At 36.4% G+C, this 16,526-nt stretch overlaps 2 protein-coding genes across 2 annotated transcripts in view; both read right to left on the reverse strand.

Annotated features, from left to right (window-relative positions):
• LOC107088311 (elastin-like) overlaps nucleotides 1–16,526 on the reverse strand; it is a gene marked incomplete at its 3' end in the record, with an annotated part of 100,368 nt that overhangs the window by 14,511 nt on the left and 69,331 nt on the right. The window lies entirely within an intron of this gene.
• LOC107088317 (elastin-like) lies at nucleotides 4,434–15,285 on the reverse strand. Its single transcript, XM_015380422.1, has 11 exons — nucleotides 15,216–15,285; nucleotides 15,060–15,128; nucleotides 14,853–14,900; nucleotides 11,793–11,834; nucleotides 11,269–11,307; nucleotides 10,950–11,045; nucleotides 10,737–10,775; nucleotides 8,706–8,753; nucleotides 7,353–7,388; nucleotides 6,592–6,675; nucleotides 4,434–5,756 (listed from the first exon to the last, which is right to left on the reverse strand). Exons 1-11 carry the CDS (start codon nucleotides 15,268–15,270, stop codon nucleotides 5,710–5,712), a joined length of 603 nt encoding a protein of 200 aa, XP_015235908.1. The 5' UTR covers nucleotides 15,271–15,285; the 3' UTR covers nucleotides 4,434–5,709.

Genomic DNA, 16,526 nt, shown 5'->3' on the forward strand with positions numbered 1-16,526 from the left:
ACAGGAGCAGCAGAAGCATTAGACGCACCTGTACACACTTTACTGGACGCGCTTCAGGAGCATCAAAGATGCTCTTTAGGCATGTCTAAACTTAATGTGTACAAGCATCAAAAATGAAGCAGCAGACGCTTTTTTGATGCTCAAATCGCAGTGTAAATGTAGTAATACACTTTCTAATTGAATCATTGTATCTAAAATTGATCTCATGTCTTCCTTATGAAATTTCCACCTCTAGTCAAGCACATAATCAGGACAAATGTGTTGTAACAAAGGTAAAAAGTAAGCTGCATTCCACCTCAAAGTGCAGGAAATGGTATTTCAGAGTCTAAAGTTCAAAGCCTAAAGATGTGATACACCAAGGTGTACACCCTATGAAACATTTGTAGCTTAAAGCCAGGTTGTCGCTATGGACAATTAGCAATATTTATAGATTTTACTTCATTGTTGAAACTATCTTAACTAATACCTTTGGAGAATGTCCTCTCAGGGTTCCACTAAAGTTAGTTTTCTCACAGATAATCAAAGAGTAAATTACAAAACAGGAAAAAAACTAAAAATACTGTATTTACAAGTTGCGATTGCAACCAAAACCTTCTCTGTTGTAAGCAGTTTAATAAACCATGATACATCATAAATTTTCTTATCGTTTTAAGAACTTAAAGCACCTAATGGGATGAATTAGCATTAATGCAATCACTCATTTATTATTAAAGACTTAAATCCTAAGGTTGCACAACACAGTTTTCTTTAAGGTTGTCTACCGGCACAACACAAGGCAACATGTTTGCACGTTAAAGATAGCTCAGTGATAAGAGCCGATGATTACACAGCATTCCTTCTTACTAATGAGAAAAACATTCAGCCTCAGAACGAAGAACCAGTTTGGATGAATTTGTCAATCTGCGATGCCTCCTTCACTGCAGAGAAAACTGGTGACAGATGCAGACAGGAAACTTCAGAAAACATGCATTTCTTTGACAGTACAATTTGAGGAGGAGATGGAGCTTGATTGCAGCGTATCAAAAAGTAAAAATCAATACAGACTGTTTATAAAACACAAACAGATTTCAGGAACTGAAAGACTAATAGTCTTTGTTCCCTTCTAAGTCAGGGTGGTAAAAGCAAACAGTCACACCCTCATTCTCCCACACACACCTGTACAGGTGAAACACTTGTCTTGCAGTTATTGCAATGCAAACATTAACAAACACACAAAGCCTGTATTGTTACATTTATAAATCGGAGTGGGAGTTTTATATTTTAACCCAGCAATGCTTAAAGGCAGTGGCGTAACGACACAACAATAGGCCCATAAGCAACATCATTTGGGTGGCCCCATATGAAGTACAACATTGCTATTAGTGTCGTGTTTAAACGGCTCACCATCATGTTGAAATCTGCCATGTGTTGGGGTATAAATAAGTTCTGGTCATTCAAACTAGTACCAGGTGGGTTTAAGAACAATTTTTCACACCATTACATCTGCAAAGAATCGTCCTAGTCCACAATTGCGTAGGGGGGCCAACCAGGTGTCAGTGACGGGGCCCCTAAGAGGTTGGGGGCCCCTAAGCAACTGCAGTCTCCCCTTACTGATATTTACACCATTGCTTAAAGGGGCAAATGTGATGTCATGACACAGATCTTTAGAATTAAAAATCTTCCAAATCAAACCAAAACAAGACATTGAAATATGATTAGTCATGAATTTCAGGGGTGGGTAAACAGATTTGTTTACCAATAATTAGGAAAGAAATACTGAATAGATGAGTTGATTAATTCAAAACTATGATTCTTGTTTCCTCATTTTTATTCTGATCATAAACCAGCATGTTTATACCGGTTGCTCATGCAGGCTGAGCTTGTTCAGTCTTTGGTGCACACACATGATGATTGCATTAACTGGAGAAAAACATGGCAGCAGCAACATCCCCATACAGCCTCTCCGCAGACAAAACGCTGATAAATCCATTTCGGATCAGTATAAGTCAAACACCATAGCATATTTCAGTTTTTATTTCCCCCCAGGTTGCAGCATCCTCTGCATTTTAACACCCCAGAAAACAGCTGCTCACCTTCCTCCTCTCCCATGCGTTCGTCCTTCCAGGTGCAGCAAAGCAGCATCAACCTCATTCACTCTCCTCTGCTCTCCCCCGGAGAACCTCTGGTCGGCAGATAACTGGTGATCGGTGTCTTCCAGCGGCTCCTCCGCAGCCTGCTCCCCGGCGCTGTGCTTGCTTCTCCTCGGTGGATCCCTGCAGCTGCAGCGGCCCACGCTGCTTCCTGATACCCGCTGCTGGTCGCTCCTTTCTGCGGCGCTTCATTCAACAGAGCCGCCGACCAATGAGGCGTCAGAGACGGGGAGCGGGATATACAGAGGCTGGCCAACCGGGAACACGCCCCACTTCATTAATTCAGGATTTTTTTTTTCCAATTCCTTGTCTGAGGGAGGGGAGAGAAAAAAGAGAGCCTAAATATTAAATGTATGGCAAGAAGTTGTAACATATAATGTGATAAATCTATTTCAGATTTTTTTTTTTTTAATCAGCTGTTTTTTTTACTGTGCAGAGGTGCAACTATAGAGATCTTAAGCCCACTTTGGCTAATAAACCAGCTCTATAATCAACTTTATCATTTTAAATAATGCAATCATTCCTCGTGGATTAGGGCCACTGGAAAAAAGGTTAACAGATTTTTAAATGTTATTTTATTACGAGAAAAAGTCAGAATTCTGACTTTAATCTCAGAATTCTGACTTTTTTCTCACAATTCTGATTTTAATCTTGGAATTCTGACTTTTCTCAGAATTCTGACTTTAATCTCAGAATTCGGACTTTTTTTCCCCTCAGAATTCTGAGAAAAAAAAGTCAGAATTCTGAGAAAAGTCAGAATTACTTTTTTCTTACAATTCTGACTTTTTTTCTCACAATTCTGACTTTAATCTCAGAATTCTTACTCTGATCTCAGAATTTTGACTCTGATCTCAGAATTTTGACTCTGATCTCAGAATTCTGACTTTAATCTCAGAATTCTGACCTTTTTTCCCCCCAGAATTCTGACGTTTTTCGCACAATTCTGACTTTAATCTCAGAGTTCTGACTTTTTAAAATAATTTTCTTAGAACATTTAATAATTTTCTTAGAACATTTTAAGTCTTTTCAGAAATGTATTAATTTTTTTGCATATAAAAATGCAACATATTAGGCTGAAATGATTGAAAAGTAACTTCTATAGTATGTGTACATTTCATGTATTATTTTGCAGCTTCACTCAGACAAAATAAAGGTGATGTTTTTATCTGATCTCTAATTTAGACAAATCCTTAAAGATTTTGTTTTTTTATTTTGGTGAAGGCAATTTGAGAGAAATAGTAATTCTTTAAACAGCTGTTTGTACCATGACAGTAGATATTCCACAGCTCAACAGAAACACTGTGGAAGATTGAAAATTGTTTCAGCTACTTGTGTGAGATGAGAATCCCTGGTCAGTGTTTGTACCCTGGAGATTCTTAGGTAACAGTTGCATGACTTTCCATCTGAGATTTTGATTAAAGGAGATGCAAATCACCTTGGAAAACCACTCTTTTACCTTAAATCTTTTCACATTTTCTCATATTGCAACAACAAAAATAAACTAAAAATAAATTTCAGGTGCTAGACCAACACAAGTATTGGGTACATTTGTTTTGACAAAAAAAATGTGTATGCATTTATTTTCCGGCTTCTGTATATAGCGCTTTTCTTAGAAATCCCTTGCTGCAATTTCATGTTCAGGTCTTTTGGTTCATGACATTTCCAGATTTGCACAAGTAGACTATTAATACATGTTTGTTAATTCCTTGCCCTAAACTTGTCCCTGGTTCAGGTAGATTAGATAAAGAGAGTCTATTAAGATCTGTTGTCAAATTCTGCCACTGATTCTTAATCATTTAGATGTGGACTTTGATTGCTCTAGTTATTTTTTGCATTAAGGTGAATTTCAGTTTTGTCTTTTTCAACCACTAACAGGTTTCCTTTGGAATCATCTGACCAATCCAAATTCTCACCCCTGTTTACATATAAACATTGCATTTTTCAATTTCCAAAAACTACTGTGCTGGAGCTGAAATCTTACCTGGAGCCAAAGGCAAATAAATGACAGGCCTTTCAAAATTTGAAAGGAAAATGTAAAAACCATTTATAATTTCTCTTTCTTTTTTCTTTCACATAAATTATACTACAGTTTGTGGTTATGATGAAACAAAATATGAATAAAGTCAGAAGTGTCTGTGCATCTGTTCTCTCTTGCAGAATATCTTGATTTTGCTGAAAAGTAATCAAATATATTAGATTAAAAAACCAGAAAAAAAAAAAGACTTTTGAGGCAACAAAAAAAGTGGATGGTTTTAATAAATTTAGTTGTTCAGTCATTAAAAATCAAACAAAGAAGAAGAAAGCTTCTTTAAACACATTTTATTTTGGTATCTGTTAAAGCAAATACATTGCCAGGATGTCTGGGATCGAGTCACATGTGTCGTGGAGATCATAAAAAAAAAAAGTGCAAAACCACACTGTTCCTCCTTCTAAAAATAGTTTTAAATAAAGATGAAGAGCATCCCACGCCACATACAACAGGGTCTATCCAGGCGAGGCTCAAAGACAGCTCTCACGCAGCCTCGATTGAAGGAACTGAAGCTGGCTAACATCAAAATTAGTTAAAAATACAGTACATAGTTACACATGGAGAGATGCGGTCACGTCGGCAACAGCACTCAGAAACCTTTGGTCAATAAAGCCTCGATAAAAGCAGCTCAAGTAAATAAACAAGAGGATTTTATGCCTCACATAAACACACATCCTCCCCCAATAAACAAAGCTTGTGATAATAGTTAGTGACAGAGGATAAATGCAAAAGGATGTTTCTTTGTTTTATGCTCTCCTGATAACAATACAGCTATTAGTCCTAACAAATAAATGACACTAATGCTCACTCAATGTTCAACCACACATAAAGTACTTGTCAGACTAACTCCTACTTCTAATCAAATGTTTTCCCTTCTGTAAAGCCTGAAGAAATGTTTTGACTGTGTTTAGCTTTCTTTCATTTAGAGAACAGAGAAGTGCTGAGACGGCTTCACTTTGCAGCAACAGGAATCAGCAAAATCTCAGAGAGCAGATGGGTTGGCCCGAGCAATCTCCTGCTGCTTTACACTCAGCATGGATAAAAATAGTCGCAGAGGAAAAGGGGGGGGGCAGAGATTGGACAGATTTGATGAAGTATTCGGGCGAGCTTCCACCAAATCAACACTCCCCCCCGAAAGGCGATGAGCTCTGCGCAGACAGGTGAGATGGATCCACTTGTTTTGGGGATTAAAGCAGAAAGATCAGACTGATCCTCACAATACGAAACACACTCACACAAAGTCTAATGCAGCAACACACAATGACACAAAACACTTCTAAACCCCCTTTGGTGGAGTACAGAGAATAAAAGCTGATTAACTGGAGCACATAAATGATTAATTAAAGGCACTATCTATAACATATGTTCATAACAGAACATGTACAAAACTCTGGGTCGGTGGGTTTGTAGAAAAACAGACATTGAAGTCAAGTAAGCAACAACGAACATCTTTACAGGTTGTCTAATCGGGCATTGTTTCCATATAAAATGTACATTCTAGATCATGCAGTAGCACCATGGTTTCTTGAGGTCACTGGATCTGGGGACCGTCTACTTCCTCCTCCCACAGTATTTACCCTGGCATCCTGCAGCGCCACCTACAGGGAAAAGGGGAATAGGTTCACATAACCCACCATGTTATGATTACAGTTTTTGATGCTGTGATCTGCAGAGCTTTTCACACCGGTTGCATTAAGATGAATTAATGTCATGCTGCAAATCTAGCCTTTAATGTGACATTTAGTCACAGGAGAGAGAGAAAAAAAAAACACTTTAGGAAATAATCAGTATTATAGATATTGGTACCTGTCTTTGTTATGTGTTTTATAATTAAGTTTAACTCAAATGACACCGCAGTGCTGTCCTATAACATTTTATATGGTTGGACGGTACTAAATGAAGGATTTTTGACCATTTTTCCTTGCTGTGTCCTTAGATGTAATTCCTTGTTCTCTCTAATAAAGTTTACTGCCATTCAGTGACTTACTGAAATAAACAACCTTAAATACCGTATGTACTATGTCCTTTTTACTTTTTAAAGGGGAGCAAACAAAAACAGGGCTCTGTCTATGGCATGTCATATCTATACCCAGCAGAAATTGAAAGGATTACTAACAATATGACGAAGAATTTGGTGTTTTAAGTTTCCAGAATCAGAGAGGAAAATCAAAAGTTTAAAATAGGTTAGCTTGTCAGGTTCAAATCTGGACCCACAAAACAAACAAAAACATGAAGAAAAAAAAAAGATGAACTGCAGCACAGGCTTGTTGCAATTTTATTACAAAAGATGATGAATGTGATGCACATGATTTTTGTAAAAACTGTAATTTCATATTGTTTGTTATGTTGTAGGGTTTTTTTAAGAGGGCTTTTTTTTATTACCAAGGAATCAGGGGTTTTAATAATTTTGGAGGGTTAAAGACTAAAACCCACCTCTGTAGAGTCCTCCACCACCTCCGCCTCCTCCTCCTCCTCCTCCAAGGAAGCCCTGCAGTGCACCATATTTTGCTGCTTTGGCTAAAAAAATAAAAAATAAAGATATAAAATAATAAGCTTAATAGAGGATTACATTTATTTTCTGTATTAAAATATGTGTAATGTCTCCAGATCATTATAAATAAGATGGTTAACTGTTTGCTGTATAGCATTTTCACATAAAGATTGATTTGTTTGAAACAAAATTCAATAATTCTAACCGTAAAATTCCATGAAATCATGACAAGAAAATTCTGAAAAGCACTTTTTTTGTGATGTTTATCCAAACTTATGTTGTTTTTTTTAAAATACATTACTGAAAAAAAATAGATAAAATAATGCTGGTATGAATAAATAGTGGTGGAATTAATATTGAGGTAGTTTGTAGATGGAAAAGTTGTATTTTCTTTAAAACAAAATTAATCAGTTCTTTAAACATTTAAGCAATGTATAAATGATATTTTTTGTTTAGATTTTCAGAAACTTAGCCCCCACCAATCGCTATTTAAAAAAAAAAAAAAAGCTTTACCTTATAAAAGGTCACAGTTACAGATTTATGTACTAATAGTTTTGCACATTTCATGAATGCTGTCATCTCTGAGTGAGCACCTATGTTATTTGTTTTTTTTCTGTATAGTCTCCTCTGTCAAACCCTTTTGAAGAAAGAAACCTTTAAAGGATGTGTGATTAAATGTAGAGCAAGGTGTTGAAGTTGGTACCTTGTTGTGGGCTAAGTTGAGCAGGTGCATATTGACCTAAAACAACATCAAAAACAAAGAACATGTGAAACAGGTTCGTTTACAGACATAATCTAGGCTGAAACAAGTCAGGTTCTGTCATAGATGCTGAAAGAATAATGATACAATAAAACTAGAGGAATAATAAAATTGAGTCAAATTGAGTCCAGAGTTTATTTTCCGGGCCAGAACTGACTGATTTACACTAAGAAAGGTTTGACTTAATGCAGACCATGCTCTTTTTATGTCAGTAACTGAACCTTTCTTATAAATAGGTGCAACAAAGCTAAATAAGTTTCACATTCTGTAAATTCTGTCTATAGAATCAGATTGCAAGTAGGTTTACACATAAATGGTTTTGAAATTATCATAGCCTCTTACCTCTGAAATATATGTGCAGTTTATGAACTTACATTGTTTCATATATTTTTAGCATAATGGGATAAATGGGATTTTATCTCTCTATCTGGAGATAAAAAAGTCCATCCTCTATCCAGAGTCAACAAATGCCTCCAAACAGGTAGATACTGCAGTCACAATCAGTCAGAAAACGCTGTCATATCCCTATGAAATCTGCATGTTGAGGTGAGTTAATCATCATCAGTGTAGACTGAGGGTCTATGGGATGTAGCATGAGACTCACAACATCAATATTAGATCATTCCTGACATAAAAAAAAAACAAAAAACAGCTGAATTGTATAGCAGTGGTGAATTGTTGTGTTTTAAGTTGTGGTTTATAAGTTCCAAGACTGATTGTGGTTCCCTGGCGTGGTTCCCACTGGAGCTGCAATGATTACGCTAGATTTATCTAATCAAAGTTGGGCAGCTTTTTGAAGCCATATACACAACAATGTGACATAGGTAAAATGCCTAAACAAAAAAGCAACACTGCACTTCTTCCGTGGACAGGAGAAACTGTAAATCAAGAACAGGGGAGCAACTGTAGCAGACGTAATCTGACTGATCTGAATGCAGTAGCACATATTTTGATCTTGCAGTTTATTCTTTTTTTGTAAAATAAGAGGATTTATAATAATAACCTAGAGGAAGACACAGATGTTTAGACATCTAGAGCTACCTCGCTCACTTAACCTTAACAGTAATTCTTATACTTCTATATAGAGTTTGTTTACATTTAATACATCTTTAATTGCTATACAGAAAATAAGGAATTGTGTTTCTGTCTCAATTTTCTGTTAATTATTATGAATCATCCACTTCATTCACTTAAAAAGAATGTTACATAATGTCCATCACTTTCTTAACAGCATTGAGAATATTTCACACGTTTATTGTCTGAGAGAATCTGTTAATGTGCAAACTGCAGGGCTACCTGGGTAGTACTGCTGAGGGTATCCTCCGCCATAACCAGGAACCACTCCTGTAGGTTTTAAAAGTAGTTATTTCATGAGTGTAGGATCAGAGTACCACTGGGCAACATATTACAAAAAAAGAAGATATAACAAAATAAATAAACAGGTGGGAAAATTATTGAGTTTACACATCTATAACCAAATTCCATAATTTTTTAGTTTAAACCAGCATACATCAATTTAATAAAAGTAGTAAGCAGTACAGTTTAACCTCTTTTTTAAATTTACTTTAATAATAGTTTAATAAATATCCCTCTTAGTTATGTTGGGCAGCTTCCTAATTTTTTTGTACCATCTGCAGCGCCAGCCTCCGACCTCTGGGAGAGGGATTAGGGCCATACAGTATCTATTTGTGATGAGCTTGTCCACGGTCTGTGGGGTAACATGAGGAGGTTGTGCTGCCGGCTGCTGCTAGTGTGATTACACTCATTCATCACTGGTAAGCATGTGTGACATTAATCACCCTTAAACTATTTCATTTATTATCTTTTCACACTCACAAATTGGAATATATTTTACTGAGAGTTTATGTGACATATAAAAACAAAGAAATAAATAACCATGAAATGGAAGGAGAGACATTCATGGTTTATATTTATTTCACAAATAAAACCTGAAATTGGTGGTTTGCAATGGTTTTAAGCAAGTCTTTGACTTTATGGCCGAACTCAAGTCAGACCTGGCTTACAGATTAAATTAATTTAAAATGTATGTAATTATATCAAAGGAGACTTGCAACCCAACTTTGCCTTGAAATACCAATGAATTGGGACTTGACCTGGAATCAAGCATCTTAACTAGCAATAACTTCATGCTGTTATTATAGTCAAAAATCCGCTATGCAGTATGATAGAGTTTTGAAAACATTGCATTTTACTTGCATCTCATGGTTATGACCACTAGCATGTTGATCCTGTTACATTAGCTCTTACTCCACTGTTGTTAAGTTCTGGAGATACAGATGACACTTGCATATCCACACATTTAATGGCTTTCTTGCTCTGTAATGCACTTACATTAACATGTCCATCTAGGCACTAAATATGAACTTTGATTCTTTAGCCAACACCTCCCTTCTTTAGCCAAAACCCTGGCGATATATGTACAATAATACCACAGCAATATGGCTTTCTGAACCTTTTAGTTTTCCCTTAGTTAAGATCTTATATGTTTAATTTTGTTTCCATTATAATTTTTTTTTTACTATTATATAATTCTTTCTTTTCCCTTAAAGGACATAGGAAATAGCTTCTTCTTTTCTAAACACATATTAAAACATATTCAGAATCAGAATTAGAAATTACTTTTGTTACACGCTCCAGTTACAGTTTTATATATATATATACACAACCAATCAAGATAAAAATAAAAATAAAAAAGATAAAAATATATACACATAAAGCTCTATTAAAGCCCCCCTCAATCGATCCTTGTATTGCTTCGTGCACCCTCTTTATTCACAGTTTATTTTTGATGCCATGACATGTCAGCCGTTACTTGACCAACATGAAGTTGTGGAGACATGGACAACACCGACTGACCTGCATATCTAAAAGTTTAAAGGCATCCTCTCTCTGTAATACCCTTACATTAACAGGTCCATGTCGGTGGAACAATATTGCAGCTTTGAGAATTGACCAATACTGATATTGACCCGATACGATATTAAAAGCATTATGCTTTTATTACTTACTTTCTACTGTAGAATGTTAAGTATTATTACTGAAACAGATATCAAGAGTCAAAAACAATGGGGATGAAAACACAAACCAGAAACTTTGAACAGAAACAGTGTTTCCATCAGAAATTTTAGATGCAGGCTGATATATTCGGATTATTAGCTTTTTGTCTAATATTGGAACTATATCCAATATTAAAATCAGATCAGGACACCCCTAGTAGGAAGACTGATTCTGTTATATCCAACAAGTTCCTCACACATAACAGAACATCAAGGATGCTGCACAAATACAGATTATATAATAGTGTACCTGTTTGAACTTGTCTTTGTCCTACTCCTGATGGAACACCTAGGGGAGGGAAAAACAGAAAAACTATTTATATCCCCTACAGTATAAAACCCAAATACCCTCAACATTCTGTCACAAAATAATGGTTAAACTTAACACATGCCCTTTTAAAAATCCAGTGTTAAGTGTATTTATTCTATTCAAAGCCTGTATTTGTTTGCCAATTAGCTGTACCATATTTAGCAGCTTTAGCAGCAGCAGCAGCAGCAGCAGAGTACTGTCCACCTCCAGGTACGACTCCTGCTCCTATGGTTCCCATTCCTGTACCACCTGTAACTCCCGATTCAGATTCATATTAGTATTATCATATTAGTTGGAGACTTATTTTTCCCAAAAAAAAAAAAAATCCAATGGGCATCTACAGTAGATATAATGAAAACATAACTTATTCAAATACAGAGCTGGTTTATGTCTTAAGACACACATCTGCATTATAGGTGTATTTTGCAGTTTTTTACATGTCTGATTACTGATGGCGTATTGTGATCCTCACCTGGCTGATATACACCTCCTCCTCCAAGGTTACCATAACCTGAACAAATAAAACACAAAATAACTCTTATAAACAACCTTTCTGTGACTGAGACATTTACGTATATATTATATTTTTTACAGTTATCTTAGACAGTAAGATCCTGTTTTTCTCTGAGAAGACATGATTCATTTCAGGTCATACAAGAATTCCTCAAGACAGATTTTAGCTTGTTTTTCTGGGAAGGGTTCAAGCAGAGCCTTTTTCTTGGAAAAAAAGAAAAAAAAAGAAAAGAAAACTTAACTGATGTTATCTTGGTATTGCCAACAGCTATCACCATGCAGTCGGGAATTATCTGTAGTTTCCTTGCTCCATTTACACCCGCTTAACACTTTTGTGTTTCCATTTTTTGGGTGGAGCAGGATTCTTCAGATTTTTGGGGTAAAATGACTGGACCTGTTGCTTGCGGTGTTATGAATATTTAAAGGGGAACCTGATACCGTAGATTAATGATAACTGTGGCAGAGTGAGGGATTTTACATTACCGGGTTTAGGTGCTTTCACTCCACCAGCTCCTCCCTGTCCAACTGCAGTTTTACAGAAAAAACAGAAGTCAGTTTCATAGAGCTGTTGATATACAGTCTATAAAAAATTAAAAAAACAATGCAGGCACAAATGCAAAGAAAAGCTGTGAATATTTTCTTCACTAAAACAACATCAAAGCACTTCCTCGTTTGTCACTTATCAGCTTGTTGGCCGATTTCCTGCACAGGAAGTGGTGTGATGGCATGTCCTGACCAACTGTCACTCTGAGCACTGGGCCGGACAACTATGTGGATTTTTTTTTAGTGTTCAGGGGAATGTTGTGTATTAGTTCTACATGGTCCTTAACTTTAATGCTAACAGTGTTTAGTCTTGATCTAATGGCATTTAACCGTCTTGAAGAAGAATGATAACTTTGTCCTCTACAATTGACAGGGGACATTTATCTACACTGTTATTGCTCCCCCCTGCCACTAAACATGCATACAGAAGGCAGCCTCCACAGTTGAGATGGTGTATACCGACAAGCAAACTTTCCTTTTTTCCTCCAAATGTAGAAATATTCATTATGAACAAGTTTCATGAAACCACAGCACATCTGTTCACTAACCTAATCTGGCCTTTTTAAGCTTCCAGTAATGGCCTTTTATACAGGACCTACAGTACATTCTTATTAGGCTATCGAACCAACTTCAGATGGCCTTTTCACAGAATCACCTACATTTTATCTGAGGTTGATTCACACATTTTGAACCGAAACCCATTAATCTCTGGTACACAGAACCAGACTCCTTCCTGGGCAGGATGATGACGGAATATTTCTATCCCCACTTCTCAAGAAGAGTGTTCTGGACTCTTTAAAACTCGGTAATTACCAACCCATATCAAAGTTGCCAAACTAGGCTTAAATATTAGAAGAAAATAGCTTTTCAACAATTAAAGATTAGTAACTTTGAGCTGATTATGTAACGACCTTGGTTCTGTTGGTTTTCTTTAAGTTTTCCGTTTCAAGCTTATCCAGGTTTTTCCTTGTTTTCTAGCTTTATTGGTGTGTTCTGAACTTATTTTAGTTTCTTAGGTTTTTCTTTGCTTGTCCTCTGTTGCCCTCTTGTGTTCTCCTTTTTCCCTTGCTCCTTTCCTGTTCTGCTCTGTTCACACCTGCTCCCAATCTGCTTGTTAGTCCTCTCTTCGTTTCAGTCTCCCATAAATACACTCCTTATGCAGTTCCTCAGTGCTGGTTCCCCTTTTACTTTGTCTCACCCTGGCTCCTTGTGATAGTTTCCGCCTGATGTCTCCATGGTTCTGGTTAGTGTTTAATTTCAATGTTGGATTTTTGGATTCCTGTTTTTGCTACCTCTGTTATCCCATTAAATTATCAAAGAACTCACTCCTGCCTCTCAGCCTCTGCATTTGGGTCCTCACAAAAATTTCCAAAGCAAATCGTGACAGATTAGATGCATATTAATCTGGTTTTTAGTGAGCATCTAGATCTTGATTGCGGTACAATCTCGATACAAATTCTGTTTCTTCCCAGTACAGGGTTTAACGTTGATGTTGACTATTTATGATCCCAACAACAGCAAATTGATTGGTTATTCTGGTGTGGTATTTACATGCTGTAAACTGATATTTAGAGCATATTTTTGTCCGTATCTTCAAATTTTAACAGAATAAAATTGTTTGGATAATTTTCCAATATTCCATCCATTTTCCTCTCCTATTTAACGTAAGGATGTTTCCACATGCTCAGATTTTGCAAAGTAATAAAGCAGTACCACATTTATGCAGCCTACAATTGTGTAACAGTTGACTATACTCAAGTAAAGCCATTTAATAATTGTACTAACCACATTAACAGTTAGATGTTTTAAAATTTTCTTGGTTTTTGGACCAAAATATCATAGATTTATATTCAGTGCCCACCTAAATGAGATGGGTTTTAAACGTGCTGACAAAGCCAGAAATCTTGGGACTATAAAAAGCCCTCCAATGAATCTTAAAAACTATATCAAACCAATCATTTAAAACAGCGAAATATCGCTTTAACAATATCAGAAAACTGACGTCCAAACTGGACTCAAAATTAGTTTATGCCTTTCTTTCCTGTAGGCTTTACTATTCTTAATCTATTTTACAGAATTTAAAAAAATAATCAGTAGGACAGCTACAACCTATTTAAAATGTTGCTGATAGAATCTTAAAAAAAAACCAAGTTAATTTTGAAGTGCTAACCAAGTACTAACCGGTAAGAGATGTGAGTAAAACTTCCATCTTATTCATTGCTAGAAACCATTAAGTGCTTTAAGATAATGTGAATCAAACTTAAAAGGTTTGATTAACATATTTAATTGATATTAAGGACTAAGTGGTTTGCAATTGCTTTTCTCATAAAATCTGGACTTAGATGCTTGTACACATCTCCCACCCTGAGTTCCTTTAAAACAAGGTTAAAAATCTAGGGTTTTTGTTATTAATCTCTCATTGCCTAATCTGTTTTTTCCTGTCTTTCCTAATAATTTTGAATGGTGTTAATGTGTTTTTTTTTTTTTTTTTTACCTGTATAAGCCAGTTATAGGTATAAGGTGACAGTTTATATGGTGTATTTGAGCTTCTGGTTTTCCCTTTACTACTTTAGTAGTAGCCATTCAAAATGTCCCCACTTTCCTTGATGGGCCCTTGGCTGGTCCCTGGCTGATCCCCTACAATTCCTTTTTAAACATCAATCTTTGTACTAAAATATTCTTTCTGTTATGATTTGTGGACAACAAGATCTAAAAAGAAGCATCATCTCCTGGTCAGACCCTGTAATTCAGTGAAAGGGTGGAGTCAGAGTAAAAAAATATGCACGCCCAGTGGCTGGGAGTTGGAGGGGATTTTGCTGGGAGTTGCAGAGAAGTGAGCTGCCAGTCAGATAGTGTTTGACTGGGAAGGGCCATTTTGAATGGCTGCTACTGCAGGTGTTTGCATCGTGTATTATCAGAATATGAGATGATTTGGCTTGTTGGTTCTGAAGAAATCTTAGAGTTTAAGTAAAATTAAAAGACACTTTGAGGAACACTGACCCTGATAGCCTCCTGAGGTCAGTGGGATTCCTACTCCACCTGTAGCACCTGCAAAAAACCCACAGAGATACATGATGCTAAACTTATTATTTGCTGAATTAAATTGGTTTGGTGATTCTTTAAGGAATGAAAAAAAAGAAAAAGAAAAAAAAAAGAAAACACTTCACACTACCAATTTACACGTCTCTTTAGCAGCCACAACCTTACCAGGTTTTGATCCAGGTGGCTTTCCTGCTCCCTGTCCAGGCACAGTACCCACACCAGTACCATAAGGAGCTAACATGGAGAATACAGACCTATTAGTGCACTTACAAGCAGAACTATAAATATTTGACCAAAGGAAAAAAACACCAAGCAACTTGCCTCCGTAAGGATAGTAATATCCACCTGGACATAAAATAAAGAAACAAACAGTCATTACTTTATGTTTATATTTTTTGTAATACAGCCTTTTATTGCCTTTTATTGCTGCCCATGTTGCTCTATTCCAGTAATTTTCTGTTATCATGTTTTTTTACCTAGTAAATGATACCATCATATTTTTATCAAAACCAATATAAATACCATAACTGAAATAATTGCTTGCAAATGTTTTCATGCACCCCCCCCCCAAAAAAAAAAACAAAAACAAAAAAAAAACAGCCATTAATGTCTAAACAAGTCTTATCTCAGGCTCCTCTCCTGTGGAACCAACTACCAGTTTTAGTCCGTGAGGCAGACACCCTGTCTACTTTTAAGGGTAGGCCTAAAACTTTCCTTTTTGATAAAGCTTATAGTTAGAGTGGCTCAGGTTATCCTGAGCTATCTCTATGGTTATGCTGATATAGGCTTAGACTGCTGGAGGACTTAGGGACCCTGTTTCATCATTATGCTTCTTTCTATCTCTATTCTTCCACTCTGCAGAATTTGTTAGTTCAATCCCTAATTCTGTCAACTCTCTGCTTTTTCTCATAGTAGCTTCATCTGGTCTGTTCCTCTTTGGCTGTGACACCATCCTGGAGAGAAATATCAGCTGTGCTGCTGCTGCCATCAACACCTTTGTTTATAGATGTTGGAGCTTGGCCATTTTTTCAGAGTGGTCCTTTTTCTCTGACTGTGACTGTATGTGCTCTCTTCATCCCCTGATATGGAAATGGCTGGGAGCTCTTCTGCCTGGCTCTGTGTTTCCTGGATGGGGCGCTTGTGGAGCCGCTTGACAGTTGCCTTTTGTATCTCTGGTTCTTTCTCTATGTCTGCTTCAGTCTCCTTGAACCCAGTCGGCCTCAACAGATGGCCGCTCACACTGATCCTGGTTCTGCTGGAGGTTTTTTCCTGTTAAAAGGGAGTTTTTCCTCTCCACAGTTGCTATACGCATGCTTAGTGTGAGGGATTGCCTTGGAGTCAATGAGTCAATGCAATCAACTGGTTTTCCTTAGATAGAAAACTTTGAATCATTTTGACTGTATGGTCTGGTTGAATTGTAAAATGCCTTGAGATTACATAAATTGGCACTATAAAAATAAATTGAATTGAAACTGAAACTTGACTTAACTTCAATATGTAGCATCAAGCAGATTTTTTTCTGTATCATTTTTATTATTTTTTGATTATCATTAATTTCTATGTTATTTTTTTAGTTCACATTTTGTTTTTTTTTTTAAACATTTCTTGTGTTTTATTTTGAAGATCGGTGGG

This window comes from Cyprinodon variegatus, unplaced genomic scaffold (assembly GCF_000732505.1).
Source record: "Cyprinodon variegatus isolate N-32 unplaced genomic scaffold, C_variegatus-1.0 Scaffold213, whole genome shotgun sequence".
In the NCBI taxonomy this organism is placed as follows: domain Eukaryota; kingdom Metazoa; phylum Chordata; class Actinopteri; order Cyprinodontiformes; family Cyprinodontidae; genus Cyprinodon; species Cyprinodon variegatus.